A 25,855-nucleotide genomic window follows, 5' to 3' on the forward strand; every position below is an offset into this window, starting at 1 on the left:
AGCCTTTCCCCACTGCCAGAGCCTTTCCTTGCAGTGGGGTAGTGGAACACAAAACTGCTAAAAACAGCAGTGTAGATGTGGGAGAGCTGTGTAAGGTATACATCAGGGGTGTCCAAATTGCGGCTGGTGAGCAGCATGCGGCTTTTTTACAGTTAAAGTGCAGCTCGCAGAATCTACACCCCATTCTCTGCCTACCAGGAAGGGGAAAATTGGGGCTTCTGCCCTGCAACAGGATGGTGTGACTAGGGGCTTCTGCCCAGTGGGCAGGGGAGGTTTTGGGGCTGGAGCCCCGAGACCCAGGAGGTGCATGCCCCATGGGGCAGGAGTCCCTCCCCCCACCACCCTGTCACAGGGCTGAAGCCCAGAGCTCCGACAGGCATGCCCCAGCTCTCGAACTTCTGAAGATGGTCTTATGTGGCTTAGAGGGTCAGTAAGTTTGTAAGTCAGTAAGAGCCTCAGGACCTCCTCCCAGTAGGATGTGCCCAATATAGTTCCAAAGGAAACCTACCAGGGGGCATCCTTATCAGGTGCCCAAACCAACTCAGCTGATTCCTCTTGATCCAGAGTAGTATATTCTCCTACCACAGATATTTGGCTTGCTAAGTGGTTCAAAACTTGGCAAAAGACAACAGATATGCATCAATTTCTTTTTCAACTTTGTATTTTAAAAAAACCTGCTGGATACAGATCTATATTTTCTGTCAATATATCTTATCCTTTCACCTGCCTTAAAATAGAAACTGCAATTACAGAAGTATTGATTGAAAAATCATCTAGTTTGTCTGTTATTTCTATTAGTATCTTTAGTTCTCTAATGAAGTCCTACACCTCTTCAGTAAACTCCAGAGTATATACAGTAGTATACTAGAGGGATTTTCCTCCTCTCTTATTCCATCAGTGGAAAAATATAACCAAAAGACTGTGCTGTATCACATCTTTGTTCACAGAACATAGGAATAGGATACCAGATAAAAACAGTGGTCTGCCTAGTTTAGTACTGTATCTCTGACAGTGGCCAGTATCAGATGATGTTTCAGAGAAAGGTAATTCCTGTAGTGGGAAATTGTGGTATAACAAATCTGTAGAGGAAAGTTTTTTCCTAACTCAAATTCATTAGAGGTTGGTTTATGCCCCGAAACATGAAGATTTAAAATCCCTTTATTTTTTCCATTCTCTCTAATGTAACCATGGATGTAGACTCATTGCATTAAGTGCTGAACATGACATTCACACCTAATAATAATAGTAATGCAAAGATCAACAACTCAGTTAAGACTATTTTCTGAACTTTATTTTTTAAGGCCTGAACTTGCAAGATGCTGATTTCAATGGGAGTTGAGAGCATTCAAGACCTTGCAAGATAGAGTTCTAATAATTAAAGTAGACAAACTTACTCAGATATATGAAATATTGCTAGGATTTAGTAAGCAATAAAAATAGATCCAGGCAACCAACAGCCTTTTTCTACTTAGACACCTTCACTTGCAGGAGACTGGCAGATAGATTACTCCCTGGTCTCCTCACAATATGCTCTTGAACAGTTATGGTACCACCACCTTTTTTTCATGCCCATTTTCTCTCTCTCATCCTGTTATGTCCCCTTTGTTGATTTAACTTCCTTTTTTTTTCTTTTTTAATTGCTCTTTAATTTGATTTCCTTTCCCCTTGTAATCCCCTTTCTTTGTTCTCACGCCCCCCAAACAGGGTGGTAGTTTTCATGAGGGTCAACCCCCTTGGAACTCAGCTCAGCTGGACGAATGGAAAGTATAGGCCAATGTGCTGTTCCTTGGGCCTCTAGGGATTGGTCTATAGTACAAAGTTAATTGACCTAGCTACTGTATATTGCTCAGGGCTGTGAAAAACGTCATGCCCTGTACAACACAGTTAAGCTGACCTAAGCTCCAGTGTAGACACCAGTAGGTTGACGGAAGAATTTTTCCATCAACCTAGTTAACGCCTCTCAGAGAGGTGGATTTACTACACTGATGGAAGAACCCACTGAAGTGTTTCTAGCGTAGACGTACCCTAGCTCTTAACATATGAGCCATTCCAGTGATTGGCTGCATTAAGTGGCTGTGGTGGGAGAATAATGAGATCATGGGCACCTTCAAGGGACTGCACCTTAGGGAGCATGTTTACAAAGGAAAGTAAGGTGGCACTTAGGCCAGGAAGCTATCTTCCTCCTTACCCCTCTTGCTCTCCATCAGGTTCTCAGGTGCTGCGTTCTCCGGCTCGCATCACCACATCTGGAAACATTGCTCTAACAGAACACTTTGTGAACTGGTGTGAACCAAAAAGCAGCGATGGGCAAAGTAAAAAACTTGTTTCTGATAGGGACCTAAAAGCAACTAAAATAATTTAGAGAAAGTATCCAGACTTTTCTAGCCTCTAAAAAAGCTTCAGTTTGGAGTTTTGGGAGAAGATTGGGGTCAGTTCTTATTTTAGCCTGACTGATTTGTCCATCCTTACAAATAAATTGACCTATTAATATAATGCTGTGTGTTTTAGACTCCCTGCAATCAGACCTGTGAGAGTGGACCCACTCACAGCCCCACTGATTTCAATGAGGCTCTGCACAAGCGTATGGGTCTGTCCACAAGAATCCAATTGCAGGACAAAGGTCTTAATCAGGAGAAAGGCTATTCTTTCTGCGGAAGCACAGGAATGGGAGACAGGAGAGCTAGGTTCTATTTGTGATTGTGCCAAAGTTTCTATGGCCTTGGACATATTACTTAACCCATCTGTCCCTCACTTTCCTCATTTGTAAAACAGAGATAATACCAATCCACATCAGAGCCAGGTGGCCAGGCTAATTTTAACATTGGTAAGGCATTTTGATATACCTAGAAGAAAGGTGCTACAGAAATACAGAGTACAATGTAAGGGGAGAATTATTTTTCCTCACCAGAATGTAGTATCTCACCCATTTGAAAGGTGTATGCAACCCTTGCTTGGAATTTGACAACTCCTGCAGTGCCAGATTGAGCCTCTGGGGGGGCCCTAACAAAAGACTACAACTATAATGGCCAGGAGAGCCCCCTGACACCATTTTCCAGCATGTGTGGAGAGAAGGGTGAGGACAGAAGGGAACCAGAAACCCCTTCTGAGGCCAACAGTGAGGCTTCTGCATGGTGTGATCAGGACAAGCAGTCCATTGGCCCCATGACAGGGCTGCACAGTCCCCAACAAGGGGACAGCCTGACTTAGAGAGACGGCAGATTTAGTTTCAGTTTTGAGTTTGGAAGCTGAGAGCGACAGCTAAATTCCCACTCCCCCCAACCCAAGGGAGTTCTTGCACTTCCGTGAGATCTAGCCACATGGATCGAGCAGTTCCAGCCCTGCAGGGACCAGCATTCAGCAGAGAAAGATCTGACCTGGCGCTGGCTATGGAGAGCCAGCTGAGACCCACACAGGATTCTAAATCAGGGAGCCAGCAAGCCTGGCAGGGGTCAGGAGAGGAGGTGAAGATAAAGCAAGGGAACCATTTTATTTAAGTTGGCCAACATCATAACACTGCAACACTCTGTCCCAGGACGCAAACTCAGAATACGAATCTGCCTGTGAAGGTGCTAGGGAGGGTACTGCGGGTTGAGATGAACTGAGTGTTAGAAGGCGGGGGATTGGTTCATTTATTAATGTTTACTACTTGTTAACCCTAATCCTTTCCTTCTCCAAATTCTATTTTCCTGCTCCCAATAAAGTCCCCCTTTGTTATGCTGTTATTTTGGATGTATCATTCCTTTGCTAGGGTTTTCGTTTATGTATTTTATTATCCCTTGTGTAGTGGGCTTTACATTCCTTGCCAGCTAGTTGTATGGATTTTCTCCAGAGACAAGATTCTGTGCATGGCACAGTGAGGAGTCAGTTTAGGTGGAGGCATCAGGAGTCAGAAAATAACCCAGGACACAACCCATGAGAGGAGCGGGGAGAAGCTAATATTGGTGATAGCAAGCTTCAAGGAGAGAGAAGGAAGGAGGCTTAAGCCCTCAGGGAGAGGGCTATATATGTTATACACATGGAAAACTAGTTTTTAAAGAATAAAAACATTTTAACTGTACTCACTGTTTGTAGTAACATCAAAGAAGATTCTGTATCAACAACATCACTGAGAAAAAAAAGTCTTACCAATTAGCCTATTTTGCAGGATCCTAAAATATCCACCAAATCCTACCATGCAATGATTTGAAGATGGTTGTTTTGTGCTTTTCTTATCAGAATCATTTTAAAACCCTTCTTCTTTACCTGAATCCCCCTCCAAAACATACAAACACACACACAAACGCGCGCACGCACGCACGCACGCACACACAGATTTGCCAATCCTCCAGGAATTAAAGACTGTCTGTGATGAACCCTCCAGGAATACGACCAATCAAAATTGGCAACTCTATCTCTCTCTTTCTCTCTCTCCAAACATATTTAAGCAGTTAAATTAAAAAGGAGTTAGAAAGCCATTCTGGTTGTGAAGATTAAAAATATCATCCTTCAGCCTGCCCTACTTCTTATCTATCCTTAGATTTTGAATAGGGCAAGTGTCAACGGTATAATAATAAAGCCCCTAAATAATAAAACATCCACTCCTGTCTTGCAAGTTTTTGTGTTTATTCTTATTATTGGGTCAAATGAAAAAAAGTGGATAGCTCTCTAGGATTACCCAAACAAACAAATAAAAAATTCACTCTTAAAGAATAGCCACACATCAAAGGACATTATCTGACCACAAATAAACAGTTGTTAAGTGTGGGGTAACATGTTTCCTTTAAGATATTTTAGATTTAATCAAAGGTGAAGCTAGCATGGCTTCAAATTTCATGTTGCAACTGGAAGCCGCACATCTGCTGTTTATATTACAAGTCTATGTGTGCGATTGCAACTTGTCTTCCATCTTTAGGCTTTTAATAACACTTCAGAGTTGCTCAGTGACAACTGCCTGGAAACCCTGCAGGTCTTTCAGACACTCCGTCAGACCCTACAATCTGTGCAGGGATGGACTTCATTCCTTCCCAGATTCTCATCCCTTCCGTTCACCATATCAGACCCTTTGTCCCACACACAGCTATACACACAGAAGACTCAGGTGCAACTGAAACACCACAGAGCACCTAACGAATGAGGTCCCAGGCAGCTGTTGCGTTGAGAAGATGCTGGCTGGCACTCACCGAATTCTTATATAGCCAGTGTGGCAGCCTCTGGTGGGCCAAAACCAATTGGGGGTAAGCTATACTAATTCAATTACAAGTCCTTTGCTCTCCCCCTTGGTCATCTCCATCCACAATCATTGCAAGAGTCATCCTACCAATAGAACTCTCTGATCTCTGCTTAGGGTGACCAGATAGCAAGTGTGAAAAATAGGGACGGGGGTGGGAGGTAATAGGCACATATATAAGAAAAGGCCCCAAATATCAGGACTGTCTCTATAAAATTGGGACATCTGGTCACCTTCTTTCTGCTGCACATGCTCATACCAATGTAGCCCAGCCCCTCTCAGCTTTTCTTCAATGGTATCAACCTGCATTAGATCCCTTATAACCTCTGTTTGCTTCCTATCATGGCATATTCTTAATGTTCTTTTAATGTATTTATATGCAAAATTCCTATTACACACAAAAAACACATTAAAAGAACATTGAGGTTGTAAAGTCAAACAGTAAAAAGTTAGGAAATGCCAGAATTAAAGTTGCCTCTACACCTTTAATTTGACTCATTTGTAAGCATGCATTATGATACTTCTTTAATTACATGAGCACATACTATTTTTTCCACAGGACCCTTCCACATTCTGTGCACAAGATGGATAGTGCTCACTTAGTGAGCAAGCTACTCAATGTTTTCTTTTCTCCTCACTGTTTAACGTGTAGCTCTGTGTCTCATTTACTGCAACTATTCAACCCCCTGCTCTGAAGACATTAATTTCCTCTTGGGGTTTTCTATGATGCTCATTACTATAACAGCCGAGTGATTCAAAATATTAATACATTTATTTTTAAACTACACTTCTGTAAGACAAGAGGCTTTTAGTCCCCCAGTTGTACACATGGTGAACTGAGGCCCAAAGGCCCAACTCCACACAGGTAATTGGGGGTCTAAAGAGTCATTGAGCCAGAGAGAGTCAGAGAAAATGACTCTATAGCCTGGTGCTTAGTGCACTCATGTGGGGCAGTGGGAGACCCAGGTCCAGCCTCCTGCTCCAGTCACTCTTTCATTATTTTGCTAAAGTGGATCAGCTTTAACAGGAGAGACTGAGGAGAAACCCACATCAAAATATCCCATAGATCAGTTGTTCAAAACACTTTTCTGAGAGTTGGGAAACCCCTGTTAAAATAATTTCTCCCCCTCAGACAGAGGGGGGATTGGAACATGGGTCTTCCACATCCCAGATGAGTGCACAAACCACTGGGCTAAAAGTTATAAGGTGGGTAAAATGATCACTACCACTTTCTACTCTTCCTCCAGCCATTTTGTGTATCATCTGAGAGAGGCATCTAACCAGTTCTCACAAAAAACAGCTTAGGTGCCTAAGCCATCCTCCTCCTGGAGAGGAGTTCCCGGTTAATGGATTTCAAACAGAAATTTCAAGCAGAGGCATGTCCTTGCATCCCCCACTTAGGTGCCTGTCTCCATGAGAAGGGCAGGATTTAGGACACACCCCTCTGATCAGCATCTACCATTGGCAGGCTTAGGCAGGTCCCTGCCTACTAATGCTGGCTTTTGTGGATCACCTTCTAAGGCGCCCATCTCTCCCCAGTCATTGTACAGGGAGCCTAAGTGCTGGACTCAAGCTTTGTGGATCGCAGTGTTGTTCCAGTGACTTTTTAGGTGCCTTTTTAGGTGTTGCAATGTTCAGCATCACAGCATCTAAATCCCTTTGTGGATTCAGGCCAAAGAGATTCAAATCAAAAGTTTCTATTAATTTTGGGTGCCCAATTTGACACACCTAGATCCTGATTTTTCAGAGTACTCAGCATTGTATAGTGCTTTATATGTTTAAAGTACAGCTCCCACTGACTTCAGTAGCAGCTGTGAGCTCAGCACCTCGACAAGTCTCCAGTCAGGCAAATCCAAGCTCTGGAAAGGAGCACTTTCTCATGGACACAGGCTCTTGCTCCTTCCACCTAAGTGTGACCCCATTCTGCCCCATCCCCTCCAATATGTCCCTGTCCCAGTTCTGTCTTGGGCTGATGACTGGCTCCTTGGCTCACTCCCATTCATCTCACCTAGCCAGTCCCAGCTGCCATGCCTCAGTTCTCTCATCCTGATGCCAATCTCCTTGCAAAAGAGTCCTTGCCTTACCCTTCCAGCTTCCCCTTCCCAGTGCCCATTTCCCTACTAGTCATTTTACTCAGTCATTTTAGTTCACCCCCCAATCTTCCTTGTCTCCAGTCTCCTTACCCAGCTAATCCCTGTTTCCCCCAGCTTTTTATCCAATCTGTCTGTCTCTCCCCCTGACCCTGGTCTCCAGTCAATACCCCTGCCCACATTCTCCAGTCCCAATCTCCCTCCCAGGGCTCCTCACCCAGTTTGTGCCTGCCCCACCCAGCTCCTTGTCCCATTCTCTTGTCCAGTCAATCTCAGTTCTTCCTCTACCTCCAGGCTTCTCATCAAATCTCTCACTCTCTCCTCCTTCCTAACCTTCCTCCCCCTGCTCCACTTGTTCTCTTCTTGGCAAGTCAGTCCCAGTCTCCCACCTGGCACCCAGTTTTCTTGCCAAGCAGTCTCAGTCTCCCCTCCACCCCAATTACCAGTCCCAGTTTCCTCTCCCTACAGTCCTACCAGCCTCCAGTGCCAGTTCCTGCTCTCCCCTTCACTCTGCAGGCTTCTTGTCCCAATGTGCTCCATTCACATCTCCCACAAGTCCACCTTTTGTCCTCCTTGCATTTGAATCAGGCAGCTTCCTCCTCCATGTTGTCTGGGCCCAGCATAGGGATCACTGGGAGCATAGGAGACACAATTTCCCTGCTCTCAGTTCTGTGGCCCAGCTCTGGACCTGACCTGGTCCTCATCAGTCCACAGATACAGTTGCAGGAAAAGTCCTGCTCAACCCCAGGCACTGGAAAGGCCACACCCACCAAGTTTCAAGTCCCTATTCCAATGCATGGGGGTGCTAGAGCTTTTCAAATAAAAGCCCACCAGAACTTTTTAATGTGGACAAAACATTTTTCTTTAGCCTTGTCCTCAGAAATGACTGAAGGGTTTTGGCTGAAATTTTCAAAAACAATTCAGCCTGAGGCAGATACCCCACAAGGAAAATTTCAGCCAAGTGGTTAAAGTTTAGCAAAGTTGTAAGCAACTGCAAACAGGGTGTTGATAACCTTAACAACAGACGGTGGTACCTGCCCCTACTATAATAATCACATATCCTCTTCTTAATGTCATCTTTACCCTATATAATCCTCTGTGTGGAATTTTTTCCATGTCTCTAATCAACCTTGTCAACCTGATCTACATTGGATTTCATCTGTCACAGTGTTACTCAACAGTTTAGGCTAATTAGGTCCTTCTTCAATTCTTTCTAGGCATGACAAACAATGTCATTTGCAAATTTTGCTACTTAACTTTTCATCAGAACATTAATTTTAACCATTTATGTATTAATGGTTCTAATATAAATCAATGGGGTTTCAGTTTCCCCATATGTAAAATGGGGGTGGTGGCATCTACATTACACAGGTGTTAGACTTATTACAACATGCATTGTCCATGATGGGGTTCTTTGCATCGGATACTGACATCTGGTGAATTCAAGATGGTGAATTCAGGATACTGGATTAAATGGACCAGGAGTCTTATCTAGTATGGAAATTCCTATGTAGGGATATTTATTTAAAAAAAAATCAATTTCATAAGAAATCTTATACACTAATACATGCCAATTATGTATGGAAAGTTAGTAGATGTAGTGGGTTAACCTCTGGAGATTTTAATCACAGGGAAAAATGAGTTTACTGATTTTTTGCTAGTCCCTCAGGATTTTTTTCATATTACATAAAACCACTGCATTGTTGATATGCCTCTTATAAGGCGAGGTTTTGCATTATATTCAAGAGATACACAAGAGGACAGCTTTTAAAAAAAACCCATAATTCCCTTAATACAGTCTAGCCTAATGTGTTGGAATGAAAAGTAACAGAAGACTAAAAAGCCTTCCTTCTATAGGACTTTCTACATTTCACACAGAACTCAAGGGATATTTTGGATCCAGTTTAGAACAAATTCTCTCTGGAATTGACAACACTTCCCTTTTCCAAATATAAGGGAACTGAGATGTTACAATTAAATTCTGGCAGCACTCCTGGAAGACATCATTTCATATGTAAATACAAATTTTTCTCTTCTTGTAAAGCTTAAAGCAAGTATATCAGTAACTAAAAGTTGAAACTTGCAGAATCTACAAACAGTTACTAACACCAGAAATTAAGCTTCTTAAAAACTACCGGTCACACAGCACTCAAGTATCTAGAGACTGAAAGAGAGCTTGATAAGCCAAATCCATCCCTAGTCATCCATGGGATGCCAGCATCACTACTCAACTCTCATGGGCACTGCTACCTTGTCTCCCCTGCTGGAATTAGGGGCAGCAACCTTCTCTTTATTAAAGTAGTAGAAGAGGATGTTGGGGTTCATGCTACTCCCAGCCCCTCTGGAGAAACTCTGACTTACTTACTTGCACTGTCATAGAGCCTCAGGACACCACTGCTTGAGCAGAGCAGCTGAGTAGCCAATAACATCCAGAATTTGGCCCTAAAGAATTGTCCCTATTGTCCTTCATAACTGAGTGCTTCAAAGAGGTATCTGGGCTGTAAGCAAGCTCAACATGTACCTTGTTGTTTTAGAAGCCGATTCCTCTGCTTTGTTTCTGGACAGCAAGACATGATTTTAGCCTTACTTCGTGTAAATCCCACACACAGATCTCTGCCTAAGGTACACAATTCTCAATAAGGATGAGGGTACGGTTTGCCATGGGTGTTCCACCCCTGCTCCGCTTCTTCCCCCCAAGGCCCCACTCCCATCGCTCTACCCTCTCCCCCATCCTCTGTCACTCGCTGTATCATCTCTACCTCTCTCCCCTCCCAGCTGGGCTCCCTCTTCTCCGGGGCTGGGACAGGAGCTGCTTCACCCTGACAAGGTGCCTGCCTGAAGGTAGGAGGTGCCTCGGCTGAGCAGGGGCTGCTGTGGGTTAATGACCCGGCACCTCCCTCTGCCCTGCAGTAACTGGACTTTTTGTGTCTTGTCAGTACTTCTGACTGAATCAAAACCCAAATGGGTGGCAACCCTATATGGGGGACGGCTTACAATAGCTGGACACACCTTACACATGCTCTGGAATACTTTGCGCACTCAAATCTGCAGCTAAAATCCATGGACTTTTTCATGTGTAAGGCATTCAGAATCAGGCCCTTTTTTTGGAAGATTTTGTATTGCTGATGTTTTTCTTACCAGTATTAGAAGTGAGGACCCTAAGAATGCTAACTATATTCCATGACAAATTGCAATATGGCATGTGTCACCACAGCAAAGCCTTACATAATCCAGTAACAGTAACGGCACATAGATTTTCATCTCATTCAAGTACATTCCTTTCCTTAGGTTCTGGTTTATTAAAGCAGATCATTGTCACCTCAGATCAAACTCCTCTTTCCCAGACTCAACAGTCTTTCAGCCCCTCACTGGGCTCAGTAGTTCCTTCCCAACACTGAGGCACTGCTGCTTGGCATTTCTTAACCTCAATTTCTTAAAGATACCCCTCATGGCACTCACTCCAACCAGGCTGATATAGTGAATCCCTCCTCAGGTCCTCTCTGACCCTGGATCCCTCTTCCCAGAAGACTCCTCCTTTTCACTCTTCCTCAGTTACAAGCAGTTTTCAGGATATGGTCCAGGGTGCACATTCAAATTAAATATGCAAAGGATGTGTGGAATCCCTAGCTACATGACGGTAAACTAAATGAACTACACCATATGCACAAAATGAATCACACTACTACGGTTTATTTGTAGATAGTTATTTACTACTCCAAGTTGCTACTCTATTTCCTTCATCACTCTTGAATGCAAGGATGCCTAATTTCCATATTCATCTAACACCTCTGATTAATGACATCTTCAATTTTAAATCCGAACTAGTGGACATTTTTTCCCCTCAAGTCACACAGAATAGTGTCATTATTTCTGAAGAACTAAACATGCTTGATTCTGCAATTTAATATTGCCTAATATTTTGATTTGATAAAGTGATGTTATTTATATGCCACTAGGATGCCCTACAGTAACACAGTCCTGCATTTGGACAGAAGCCTTATCTCTCCTTAAGGATTGATTTAATTATATGTCACAACAGTGATTATTTTGTTATAGTGATAGTAAGATCCCATATTCCCTTAGCCAGCCACCTTTAAACATAATTTCTCAAGTCCTACAGTGAGCTCACTAATTTATGGCCTCATCTTAAAATCTTAAGAGGTGCTGGACACCCACGAGCCTCTCAGCATTCCTCAGAATCAGGCCTTTCCTGTAGCGTGGAATGAGACAAAAACTCCACAAGAGGAAGTCATCATGTTAGTACTTTGGAAAAAATGTTATATATCCTTAATTGATCAAAGAGTCTAGATTGGATTACTTACCCCTTCTGCTTTCTCCTCAGTGTTAGCCAGCATTTCCTGAAGAGCTCGCACTGACAAGGATTGTTCCAGCACAAAAGTACAAATGGAGAGATCCGGTGGAACATTCTAATTCAAGAAAGAATACAAGATTACATTACTGAGGTGGCTGCCATCAGCCAAAGACGGCTATAAGTTGCTTCCCAAAGTTTTAATTAATGTCTCATTGAATCCAAACAAACAATCTACTTGGAAAGCATGAACAGAGGAAACAGTGATTATTACACAATTTCTATAACAGGTGTGTATACACAGATCTATTTTAACTTAAAGGTTTCAGATATTGTACAGAATTCCACACAGAGCTACACTGCAATAACATTAAGGATGCAAAGTTAAAAACTCAAGAGCCAGGAAGCGACAAAGCCAAGGTTGCCAGTGTAACCCATCCATCAGCATCTGTTACGCATCCACTCCAGTGCCTGATCCACAGAGGATATGGGTTTGTTACAGGCTCACACTGTGGAAACTCATGCTTTTAACTTTGGAGGTTCTTGGTTCAATACTCAATATCAGCCAAGATGGTGACTATCACACCACACACCTCACCTTTCCTCCCTAGTGTGCCTGCACTATGATGCAGTCTTTAATATCACTAGCTGGATAGATAAAACAGATCAATAGCAATCCTTAAATTGCAGTTTTTCAGGTTTCAGAGTGTTATTGCTTTTCACATCATCAAAAAGAGTTGCTACTTTATTTATTGCTTATGGTAACGCTGGTTTTAAAAAAACCCATATTTGCTCATAAAAATACTCTACACACAAATTAGGTGCCTTATCCACTGTCTTGACTACTGCCACCTCTTTCTCTCTGGCCTCGCTGAAATCCCTACCTCACTCCATTCAGGTTTGCTTTTCTCGAAAGCAGTACTGCACTTTCTTCCAGGCCACCCTGTATGTATGGAACATATTTATTAGCATTACCATAGCACCCAGGAGCTCTAGCCATGGAACAGGACTCCATTGTGCTAGGCTCTCACCCCAAACTAGCTTATAAAGCCATTCTTCTATTTTCTTTCAAATCCCTCCTTTCAGACCCACTTCTACAACAATTACTATGAGGAACTTCCAACTGTCTTCATTATACTGTAATATCCTCAGCACAGGGACTCAGTTTTCACTTTTTGTTTGTACAGCACCTAGCATGATGGGGCTCCAGTGCTGACTGGGATCTCTAGACACTGCTATATCAATCATTAATATCATTTATTAATAAATAGATAATTAATAATAGAGCTTGGGAAACTCAAATGAAAAGCAGGAACACCTTTTTTCACAAAACATTCATGGGAAAATTTCCTATTTTTGGACCCACTCTAGTTGTTTAATTAACAATTTTAGAGAACAGGAAAGAGAAAAAACACTGAGTTTTGGGCTTGTGTTCTCCACACGGATACTGTTTGGGTAAATATGATAGATGCAGGGTACTCTTCAATGCTCTAAAAAGCTTTAAAAATATTGCAAATATGCATTTAAAAGACAGATCAATATACCTTCTCTATTTCCATTTTATATACCATTCAGAAACATTTGCAAATATACATTGGGGTTGGTATAAGAAGTTCAAGACAATGACGGTGAGATTCTGACTTAACTAGAAACTTATAAACATGTAGGTGATATCCCATTGCAAAAATATATATATTATGAAGCTACATATGAACTGGCCAGAATAAAAGTAATCGAATACCTATCATTTCTGGTTTGTGTCCATGATCCTGATCCCATAAATTGCAGAAGAAGGGCCTATGTGTAAAGCCCTGGGCCGCCCTGTGAACTTTCACAAATAAGGAGTCTTTGTCACAGGGAGAAAATACCCTCTCTGAATATGTCACATCTGTATTGCTGCTGTTCAACTAAACTACAGTGGCAGTGGCCCACATAATTCTGATAACCTCAATCTTTGGATTGCCAACAAATGGTTAATACAAACAGAAGGTCAACAGACTACATATATTTGTAATTATGTGACTAGATATATGCAACACTTTTTAAAAAGTGAGCATGTTTATGTCCCAGCCCCATTTTATTCTGGATGTATTTTATCCCCTACTCTGAGAAGGCACCAGTCATTTTTATAAACTCCTGATTAGATAATAAGGCTCACCTTCCCTTAATTCTATCAGGTTCAAGAAGTAACCCAGCTGCTTTCTTTTTATTCCACCCACTCACTTTCATGGACCAGGTGATTTAATTGTTAATCTCAGATTTTCCCTGGGAGCAGCAGTTGAGGTGGCTTCCACATAAGGTTTAGGCATTGCTAGGCATCTCTCTCTCTGGCCTAATGACTGTTCCACTGTGTATAAATACTTAAATACCCATTTGGCCAGAGACTGACAGAGGAAACGTGTGAGAATGACTCTGCAGTATAGTGACTAGCGCACCAAAGTAGGAGAGCCCAGGTCCAATCCCCTGCTCTAGTCACTCTCATCATTTATCCACAGGGGAACAGCTGCAGGAGAGACTGAGGGAACCCCACATGGAATACCCCCATAGCTCCATGGTGATAGCACTCTCCTGAGAAGTAGGAGACCTCAATGTTCAAATCCTTTCTCCCCCTCTGGCAGAGAGAGAGGGAACTGAACCTGGGTTTCATACATCCCAAGTGAGTGCTCTAGCCACTGGGCTAAAAGTTACAAGGCAGGCACCATCACAAGCTCCACCTCCAGCTGAATTTTGAATGGGACCCAGTCTGGCAGGTGTGCTCAGAGGCTGCCAACCAGAATGGGCCCCACATGCAATTTAGGCAGCCACATGCCCGTCTTCCTCTGGTTTGTGAATTGCACTGGGGCTTAGGTGGGAGATAGGCCTCCAGACACCTAGAGTGAGGCGGCAATGCACATACCCCAGGGCCTAAAACATAGGTGCCTAAGGAACTTTTACAGTGGAAAATTAAGCACCAAGTGAGTTTAGGCACCTACAAGGTCAGGTGGCTGCCATGTGGGAGTTTTGTGGATTGCAATGGTGCTGAACATAGGAAGTTAGACATCTAAATTCCAGAGTAGGGTATCCAAATTGCTTTGTGGATCACACCCTTCATTTCTTAGGGCACTTCTAGTAGCCTGAACCTGTACCTGTGCCACTGTCCAGGTCAGGGAGGAAACAGTCTCAGACAAGGCTAAGAAAGCCTTTCTTGGCACATAAAGGACTACTAAGCTACTAAGCTTATCTAAACATTTTTAATATAGATAATATAAAGTCTTTATGATGCAAAAATTTAAGACATTGAAAAATCAGGTTGACAGGCTAGCATAAAAATGGGTCACAAAATTAACTGAAACAGCTTTGTATGAAATAGTAATGCCTAAATTACAAGCTAAGAAAGAAGAATTTGATTGCATGTGGGAACTTTTCTTATGTTAATAAATGTATTTTTACTCATACTCCTACACCTTTCCTTCTTGTATCCAGCACCTTTTTCTTTTCCTTTGTTCTTGCTCCTGTCTTCATATATTAGTTGTATAATTTAGTTTCAGGAATATTTTTACAGAATTGTAAATCTATTTTACACCATGTACTTTTTGCTGTTACAGGATTGTGTCCTCTGAAAATTCAAGGAATTTTTTTTAAATAAACCCTCAACTAAAAAAATTATAGAAGTCTGCAAACTCATTTTCCTTAAGTATCATTCACTCTATGAAGAAAATGTCAGTATATGTAGAATACACAATACTCATAAGAAATCATTAAATGATACTTATCCCAAAGTTTAGAGCAATCCTAGTCTGTTTTGTAACTAATACACATTTGATTACTCTTCATGACACAGAGGGGGAACTGCGGCACAGAGATTGAGGGCTCAAATGTAAAAGATGTTATGCATTCCTGAGAGGTCCACTTTCTGAACACTTGCGAAGTTTTCCATTCTAATGTCGTTTCATAAAATTGAGTTGCCAGTAACATTCCAACCCACCATAACACCTTCCCAGCACTTGACTTCCCCTTTGTCCCCATAGACATGGCTCATTGACCCACCTACACAGACCCCTGCCACAGAACTCATCACAAGATAAGTGCCTTCCTTTCCCATTTCTTTATATAAGAAAACAATGTTATAATTTCATGTTGGACTTCAGATTAAATAGCGTTGTGTGTTCTTTAATGTTAAGGATAACAGACGCATTGTAACAGTTAAGTCAAGCTCTCTTGATGGTTCCTCTCTATTTCTGGATCTTTCGTGTTATGCTATATTTCATATTATAAAAAGAACTAATTAAATATATATATATATATATATATATATATATATATATATATAGCATTTGTTATCATAGGATTACAAACCTAATAAGAAAGCTGGGGGGTTGATTGGTTCAAACTTTCCTGAAGCTCAAACTGCATATACTCCTATGGCTGTTTAGAATATGTTAGAGGGGTAGCCGTGTTAGTCTGTATGCAGCAAAAACAACAAGAGTCCTGTAGCACCTTAAAAACTAACACATTTCTGCTGGCATAAGCTTTCATGGGCTGCAACCCACTTCATCAGAGGCATCCCACATGGGTTGCAGCCCACGAAAGCTTATGCCCACCAAAATTTGTTAGTCTTTAAGGTGCTACAGGACTCTCGTTGTTTTTGCTGTATACAGATTAACATGGCTACCCCTCCAGAACAGTTCTATCTTTATTACTAACTTCAGTGGGAGCAAGATTGAGCCCTTTGTGCTTGACCCAGCTGTAAGCCGTCCATGCCCAGGGTAGCCAACTGATAATGCCAAGGTCAGGGCAGGCTGTAAAAGGAGAGTAGATTCTCCCAGCACTGAAGCCAGACTTCTCAATCAGCCACAAACTGCACTTTTGAATCCCCACAGAAGCCAGTACACAAATACACGCAGCCCCCTTTATTGCAGTTCAGCTCCAGGCTCCCAAATCAGCACTAGGTCCAGTAGAGACCAGTTATTTAAACTCTATGCTCTTTACTAAAAAGGTTCCCTCTGACCCCAAGGGGTCAGCCACAGTACCAGTTCAATATAAGTTTGGATCTACCTAAAATACCACGCTGGCAGCCAATCCTTTAGTAACTAAAACTAAAGATTTATTGTAAAAAGGAAGAAATAAACCATAAGAGAAATGTTAAAGGATTAGAGCAAATCAGATACATACAAATAATTAAAAGTCCATATACAACAGGTTTCTGGAAGAAATGTGGAGTTGCAGGCTTTTATAGTTCCCTCTGGTACACATCCAGTATCTGGATGGGTCTAAGTCCTTCGGTTCAGTTGCAAGATGAATAGATCCAGGTGTGTGTCTGCAGCTGGACAGGAACATAGACAAAATGGATTCTGTGGTTTGATCTTATATACCCTCTGTCCTGGGCCATGCGGCCTGGGGAAAGTCACAAGAACTAAAATGGAGTCCAGAGACTCTTCACATAGGTCACATGGGACAATCCTGGTAACTCTTCAGGTATGCCTGGGGTTTCTTCCTGGGCCCCTTGCCTCTGAGTGTCTTAATGAGCCATTAAGCAGGCTATTGTCTTGCGGCCTCTCTGTCTGGGGTGTGTCCCAGCCAGCCCAAATTGACGTACAGAAATATCAAATACATCCATAACTTCCATTTTACATATAATACATGAACATAAGTATTATCTTACTCAGCACGATATATCCCTTCTAACAGCACCAGACATGATATATCTCACACGAATCATCATGATTCGGACATACTGATGTCACACAATATACTAAATGCCCCCCCACTCAAGCCAGCCAACATGACACCAGCTCTCTTTGAAATTAATAGCGATGGCTACTGGATCAGGCCTCAGATCCTCAGAGTATGACAATCATTCAGACTCCCAAGCTAAACCAAAGAAAAACAGAGGAGGCTCTCTCACTCACTTTCCCTCACCAAACTAACAAGTCAACAAAAACAAAACTTCTGAAATCTCACTAAATACTTTGGGGTGACTGATTTAATGGAGTCACTATGAGGGGGTTACAAATGTTACTCCAAATGAATGCCAGTGGAACCTTCACTCCTTATCACTCCTACTTTGTTTATGATAAGTTTTACAAAAACACAACTAATTTTGGAATGTTTTTGTAGGTTTTTAAAACCTTTAATTGAAACTATTTTAATATATCCTCATTACTTATAAGGCCAGGATATCTTAGTTGCATGAGTCCAAAATGCAGAAGACCCAGAGGGCTAGACAAATTATAAATAGTACGTTTAGAAAACTCTAAAAAAGATATATAATAGCTCTTCTATACATCATAATGTCATGTATTTAGGGTCTGATATCTCACTATCTGCCAGCAAAAGGAAAAAATCCCTTAGAAAAGAGGAATTCCTAACTCTCCAGTAACATGAAGCAGACATTTCTAGCCAGGGTGGTTCATGAGCTATCAAAATTCAAACTCAATAGTGGAAGACTCAATAATTCCCATCCTGCACTCCAGACTTCTGTAATTTTGTGTTTGGGAAGGGGGAATAAGGGATGGGAGGAGAATGAGTTTCACATTTTAGATGAACACCAACGTTTTTCGAAGGCTAATATTGGAAAGGACTACTCCAGTACCATGCATTTAGATCTTAAGAAGAATGATTCACTTTAGAAAGTATAAAGCTTTTTATAACATTTTTCTCATCAGTGAGATTTGTATATACAAATAACCTAATTTTCAAAACATAAAGGAATAGATCCTAATGATCACAAATGGATTAAATGTCTCTTGGTTCTATAAAGCCTACTAAGGTTTGGATTTTCCACACAAGGAATAGAGCTGGTTAAAAATGCCCCCACGTCCCAAAAAAAGTTAATTTTTTTTTTTGGCTAAAATTTAGAAAAATTTCTACAAGTTCTAAAATCACAAAAGTCTCCTAAAAGTAACTTCACATGCAAAAAAAAATTAATAGGTTTGTGCCTTATGTTTCTTCTTCATGACACCTAAAGTAAGACTGAAAGCTTTTCATATTCTCCTTACTTCTAAGAGTAAAAATTCAAGCCTTGTCTACCCTGGGTTTTGTTTTTTTTCCCCCTCCTGTAAAACTCTGGAGAGCAGCTGGAGAACTAGTAGGAGGAAATGAGCACCAATTATGAGAACCTTGAGCAACTGAGGGCGTATCTTGACTAGAGCTGTTTACCTCAAGTTATTTGATTGAGGGAGTTACCATGTTTTCAAATTTATTGGTAAAGGCTAGTCTGGACACTCCCAAACATTTGTTGGAAGACACAAACATCTGTGCTGACCTGGCTTGAGAATGAAATGTAGCTTTAAGTATTTTTCAGTTGAACTGTTACACACGTAGATGAGATCCATAGAGTGTTTTTAGAAAGAAGTTAGTGATAGTCAATTTCTAGCTTTGATTAAAACTCATGCAATTTAGAGTTGAAGCCTTCTTCTGTTTACATCTTATTTTATCTCTAAGCATATGGGATTATTTGAGGGAGTTTGTTGCTCTGCACTTGCAACAATAAGGTAAGTTAAGCTTTTGAAAGGAATCGAAGATTGGCAATTATAAGGTAAATGTAGCAACAAGCCTTATACTGATTTCCCAAAGACCAATATATAAATGTAATACAACATTTTACTCCCTCAACAACGTTGTCAAGAGGTGGACAAGTCTCGTAAGCAGAACTGGAATGAAAGGTTACAAAGACACAAACCTTAAACTCCTAAATATGTTTTTACACCACAGCCATTTCTGCCATGTATCCATTCTATATATTCCATTCTGCAGTTCAATCCGCTGACTCAAAGCTTTCACACCAAATCCACTATATATTTGTTGTGTAAGGAAACACTACTTCCTGACCCATATTTACACACTGATCAATATATTTCTCTATGTAAAAATGAACAAACTAACATAAAAACATATTCTATTCATCAGAGATGTAGTGTAGTTACACTCTGAAAAATCAATTCTGTTAAATACCAGTTACATTTAATTTTTATTCCCTCTCAAAGACTCCCATATCAAATATGTAACTACAAAATAATTTGTCCATTTGGCACCACTGCAAAAGTCAACTAACTTGTAATGGGCCCTGTAACCACATGGCACCCAGCTCTCATGAGCACCCCCTTATGGTCAGGTGTCTCTGCAGTCTATAAACAGTCCTGGCCCTGGTATCGGGCCGTACCCCTACGGCTTCCCCCTCTCTGGGCCCTTCTGGCCCCAGCTCTCCAGCTGACCTACTGAGTAGTTCAGATCCCCTTCTGAGAATGACATGAGTCAAGACAAAATCCAGCTCTCTCTTCCACATCTGAATTGGAACTGCAGAGTTAACAGCAGCAAAAACCTATTTTTGTCAGTCAAGTAAGTTAATATGACTAGAAGGTCCACAAGAGGAAGATATGTTAAGCAGGAAGGAACCAGTCTCTTTTCTGACCATTAGCACACTATTAACCAACTCTATTTCTGCTCCTTCTAAGGTACAGCAATTTTAACATAAAAATGCTGAAAGAGAATTGGATTACAAACAGAAGCTTCCCATTTTTAAAGTATCCTAATCAGTTTATATGCCAATTGCCTTGCTTACTAGTTTACTCACCCCTCACCTACTTTTTCTTGCCACCCTATACTAGTCCTTTGATCTCCTCCCCCCCTTCCTTTTTGTAGTGACGTGCAGATGACTTTTTTTTTTTAAAAAGCATTTTGGCCAGATTACTACATTTACTGTTCTCACTATGGTCCATCACTGCCCCAAATACAATAGGGAAATATTCCTAAAGATAGCTAAGGATTTTTTAAATCTTCCTTGTCTAATCTCTCAAAGGTGATTAATATTATTATTTATATTACCAGGGCTCCACTGTGCTGGGTGCTGTGCAACGGAACAAAAAGACAGTCCAAAGGTATCCATCCACAATATCCACAAAAGCCTTTTAAATGTTCTTGCCTAAATAACAATACGTAAGTATTGTAGGAATAATGTTTTTGTCATTCATGCTTCTCTCATTTTCTCTTTCTCCAGTCAGCTTTGTATTGCTGGTCTCATAATTCTCTGGCTCTCTCAACTCTCTATTTCCCCACTGATTTCAGATGACCTCATTTTAGGATTTGTGAGTCTTTCAAAAATTAAAAACAATGATGAGCTTTGTTGTCTTTTTTTCCTCCCAAGCTTTTATAGAACTAGCCGAGTAGATGGTGACTTATCAGGCACCTTGAAAAGATGGTGAAGAAAGAAGAAGAAGAATTGGAACTGTTTTCAAATTTACAAATATTATATTAACACTCAGTTATAAAATTTTATATGGAATTGGATGTTTGCTATCCAAAATTACTGAATGATAATTCACTCATTAAATAAACTAGCTTTTCTGGCCTTAGAGACAGCTAGCACTGCAGTTACTTCCATCCTGACACATTTTTATTATTAAAAAGACTCGCTTAAAATGGAACAGCATGAATGAATTCATCCAGATTATTGCTATTATAATGAATCATTTAACATTCCAATAAAAAATGTATTATGATGAATAATACATTCAGAATGATGAGACATGGAAAATAAAGCATTACTCTGCAATGCATGGGAGATAATCTATTTAATGAAAGTGATGCTATGGAAGTTGGTAGGCTATAAAAAATAAAAAGCAGACCAACCTCAACAAAAATCCCTTCTGGAGATCTTACTTTCTAAATTATTTCCATATATTTCATTCTCTCAGCAAACATTTACACTTTATCTGGAGAAAAATCTTTATAAAAATGGAAACACATGCTACTTAATATCAATCAATTAAATAAACCTCAGTACACACACACTATAAGCAGCTGCCCAAGTTCCTCCCTTAGCAATGCATGCATGGCTCTTTTTTACTTCAGTGAGAGACCCAAGTGTATGTGTGTGCAGAACGGAACTGCGGTGTGTGAACACACATTTGTTGAAGAGCACCTTCATCTTAAAAAAAATCTCCTTTCATTACCACACTACATTATGGAAAGCCATTATGTAGATTAGATACAATGTATCTGATATTTGCACAGAGCTGTGTATCTTGTCACATTAGAGAGATTCAAGCAAACAATTATCCCAAAGCAAACAGCACAAAATAAACCCTTGGTTTTATCACATATAGCCATTGGTAGGATCAATACCCTCTGACAACAGACTCAAAGCCACATTAAAGAAATGCATCTTTGAACTGCACTGCCCCAAGTTTGCAATGTAGCATACCACATTAGTGGGCTGGTGAACTGCAGTAAGGAGCAAAATCCTGAGATGAACTCCCTCTGCCAAATGGGCTTCCAGGGAAACCCCAGAGCATATTGAAGTAATCCAGCCAGCAAGTGATAAAGAATTCAGCCTGCAAGTGTCATGAGGGATTAAAACCTTCATTATATATTTGGGGATTTATCTGACTTGCCCATGCCTTTAGGTAACTTGTTTACTATACGTCACAGCAAGCTATATTGTACCAACAAGAAATCTTCCACTTCATTAATGGAATTTCAAACAGCACTAAATTCAGACATTGCTATACCTTAGAATTTGAAGTGGATTCCAAAAAACAGAGCCTGTTGCCAAATCCTTCTGCAGCAAGGCACAGTTTCTGTTGCTCCTTATGAATGGTTGCAGTGCATTGCAGAACCACTTCATCATCCTACCAAAAAAGACAAAAATTGAACATGGTTATGGTTTTGATCCTACAGAACTTTGGGAAGCATTTACAAAGGCATAGCTAAAAATCAGAAGCAATCAGCAATGAACAACAACAGACATGAATCCCAGGGTAGCTTTCATTCATGAAGTGAAGATTTGGATGATTCAGAGGCAATCACCACTATAATGTGCTGAAACATGTGCTGTGCTGTTTTGTTTGTTTGTTTTGAATCATACTGAACATTTAATCCATTAACACAGATTTTTGTTTCAAGGATAGATAAAAGAAATTATATGGAGCCCCAATCCTACTATTACTGTAGTCAAAGGAAATATTACCCTTCACTTTCCTGGGCCCTTATTTAGACCCCAATCCTGCAAAGGGATACCTGTCCCTAAAGTCTTTCTGATGGCTCCCTTTCCAGGATTGGGGCATTAGATGCCGCAGCAAAACAGTGCTAGAGTGTGTTTGTATTCGAACAACAAATTTATTTTTAAAAACTACATCACAACAAAAATAATGAGTATACCACAATGAACACTTTGCTGACTCAGATGTATGAAGCAAATGATAGTTTTCCTGTAATATATTTCACTCAGGTGACTATGAAAAGGTTGCACTTAACATCAGGTGCATAAAATATTACATAACAAAAATGTGACGTGTTGAATGCAACTCGAAGCAAGAGCAGGTCAAAACCTGTACATATGAAGACCTTAAAAATGAGTATCACTGCAGTCCTTAATTAAAAAACAAAACACACAAACAAACAAAAAGCCCTTGCACTTCTTCTATGTCCCATATATAATCCGGGTCCAAACGTTTTCATCAGATGCCAATAATAATGACTGAGATTCATGTTGTGGAGTTAATGGTATAAGGTAAAGTCAAAGAGTGTTAATTCCTCACAACTTGTCATTAATTCCCAGGAAATGCTATTCCCCCCCCAGCACTCCTGTGAAATATTTTATCAACCCAAGCAGATCTTGACTTACTACAACAGCTCTACATAAGAAGCACACATCTAGCTACAAGATAGTTTTAATTAACTATATGATATACCTGTATGTAACCATGTAATAACATCTGGGGAAGACTCACTTAAATGTGTATTGAATACACAAAGGAGAACAGAACTAGAGTGGGAAGAATGAAAATTCTTACCTCTAACAGCAAATCCTTTATCCACTCTACTCACAATTTTTCACTCCTATGCAAAGGAAGGTTGCATATCCTATGTGAAACCAAGGACTTTTCATCCTTGGCATTAGTCTATGGATTCCCAGGGCCTGTTAATGCATTTTACAAGACTGCTTGGCACTGAAAATTCAAAAACGTGCTGAAATATCTTATTGACCAAAAATAAATAAAGTCTCAGTACAGCAGCAAATTAACTTCACATAAAGGAGCTGGGAGATCAAGTATGTAGAAAGTAGTACCTTTCCTCTGGGTGAGAGCGCTCCTTATACCCTCTAGCTATTCAAATGGGCCCAACTTTCAGTACTTCAGAGTTGCTTTGTTCATGGAAAGGCAAAGCAAAAATCATTTCTAATAAAGCCTTAGTTTTATAATATTCAAATAAAATGTTTTAATGTTAATTTTAGTTGATACCAGACTGGAAACTTATGTCCTCTGCTTCTCCATAGAACGAGTTCATAGAACCTTTTTCCTCTTTCTGTCACCTTCCCCTAACCAATCCAAACACTGGCAGAATAGCACCACAGTTGCCAAGCTTCAATTGGTTCACCCACTGCCTGCAATGATCCTACCAATGGGGTATGCAAAGCACAGTGGTGGGGTAGGCTTATTGATATGCCATAAGCCGGGAAATGAGGAAGTCTAAATTCTCTTCCCAGCTCTCTCATTATCTTTCTTTGTGCAGATAATTTAATCTATCTGTACCTCACTGCCCCACTCTGTAAAATAGGGCTAGCAATGACAACCAACCTTTGCATAGAGCTTGGAGATAATGCATGAAAAGAGTTGTGTGAGCTCACCATCTATTGTTATCATTATTTGCCGAAAGCAGCAAAAACTAAAAGGGTTTTTTGGCTTCAGAAATGCAGTTCCCAAATGCACAGCACCATATTCCCAGATTACTGCTACCTCCACCTGGTCATGCCCCGATTACTGGCATACAGCCCAGAACACATGTTGGTGTGGAGGAGATGCTGATAGTTACAAGGTAAAAGAAAGCATGCAGGGTAGCTGACTTAACCCTCCACATGCTCCCTCAATCCATTTTACACATATTTTCTCAGATTTTGTCATCTTGTGCAGTGTAGCATATGGCCCATTGGCCTTGTATTAAAGTTGTAGTTCAGAAGCAAAGCATGCTATCTTCCAAAAAAAAAAAAAAAAAAAAAAAAAAAAAAAAGTTTTACTAGCCTCTTCCAAAAGTCCTCCTTAGGTTGCCATGAGATTTTCACTACAACTAGAAAGTAAATCATACATATTTTGCTATTTACATAGACACTTGTAAATCTGAAATACATGCTGTACAATCATGGAGAGGTCAAGCCTCTCATTTTAGTTGGCATCTTGGGTTTAATGGAACTCACATTATCCATATCGTAAAAAGTTTTATGTCTGTCAGAAAAAATCAGACTCAGATTTAGTTAATTATAATGCTCAGTTGAGTTACTTTCATTCTTGTTCACAACATTAGAGATGTGTCTAAACAGTAATACCCTGAATTCAATTCTCTGTTTTGCTGACTGCATGTTTATAGGAATCCTACATATTTCCACCAACACTGCACCACAGAATTGGATTAACAAAAAAAATCCCATTTTTTTTCCCTATATGTTTTACACAACATTAAGTAGGACATTTTCCGAGTATCACAATGCATTTTTCATACCTATTTATCAATCAGGATATATTCTCCAATTAACATATTCCCATACCTATAGTGTTAAAGTATACAATTTCCACAATTGTGGTTGTTATGAAGTCACCTACAAAAAGACCTTGTGACATTCAGAAGAGCCTGAGGGCTGAGGGTAATGGGCACCACACAGATATTTAGCAATAAATTTCAGCTGGCCTGACCTGCCCAGTGCACCCCAACTCACTATTGTTATAATCTGTATCTAAAGGTCCTGGGAAAGCTCATAACTCACTGGTTAATGTAGGTGCAAGCAATTGATGCAAAGTAATGAACATAAACTGAAATTACAATTCTTCAAATGTGTTTGACATTCAAACAGGAGTTACCCCCACTTTAAATAAAGGAATGTGATTTCTCCACTGGGCATTTACTTACAAAGTACTTTGACACACAATGAGAATGTATTTACATCTCCGATAAACAAAGCTGTGAAGCTAACAAGTGGGAAGAAGAGACAGTGTGGCTACACTCCGCAGGAAAAGAAATTAATCTGAGCTATAAAGACAAGGGGTCTAAATCTCTAATAATAAGCAATTGAATCAACTGAGTGATGCAATATTAGTGTATCATGTCATGGAAGGTCTTTTATGTATGCCTATACACACTAGTGATTAATATCATTGTGAAGTGTATGTGTTAATGCTATAGGAGGAATTATGATTACTCACTGATATGTTTTAAAGTGTTTGGCCAAATAAAGGAAGGAATAGTTCCCATCCAGACAGAAGGAGGGGCTGCTAACCTGTCTCC

The 25,855-nt window shown here is 40.5% G+C and overlaps 1 protein-coding gene across 16 annotated transcripts in view; it reads right to left on the bottom strand.

The window, feature by feature from the left end:
• RYR2 (ryanodine receptor 2) overlaps positions 1–25,855 on the bottom strand; it is a 646,139-nt gene that overhangs the window by 455,428 nt on the left and 164,856 nt on the right. For 14 of the 16 annotated variants that reach the window (XM_067535799.1, XM_067535792.1, XM_067535786.1 and 11 more), the window contains exons 2-3: positions 22,093–22,212; positions 11,619–11,723 (exon numbers count right to left, since the gene is read on the bottom strand). In XM_067535799.1, the coding sequence (XP_067391900.1) occupies positions 11,619–11,723; positions 22,093–22,212 (225 nt within the window). Of the gene's footprint in view, positions 1–11,618; positions 11,724–12,489; positions 12,537–22,092; positions 22,213–25,855 lie in introns of those variants that run through there. The other 2 variants (XM_067535795.1, XM_067535794.1) reach the window with 1 other exon arrangement.

Source organism: Emydura macquarii, unplaced genomic scaffold, assembly GCF_026122565.2.
Source record: "Emydura macquarii macquarii isolate MOO-44397 ecotype Brisbane River unplaced genomic scaffold, CSIRO-AGI_Emac_v2 contig_3517, whole genome shotgun sequence".
NCBI classification, from domain to species: Eukaryota; Metazoa; Chordata; order Testudines; family Chelidae; genus Emydura; species Emydura macquarii.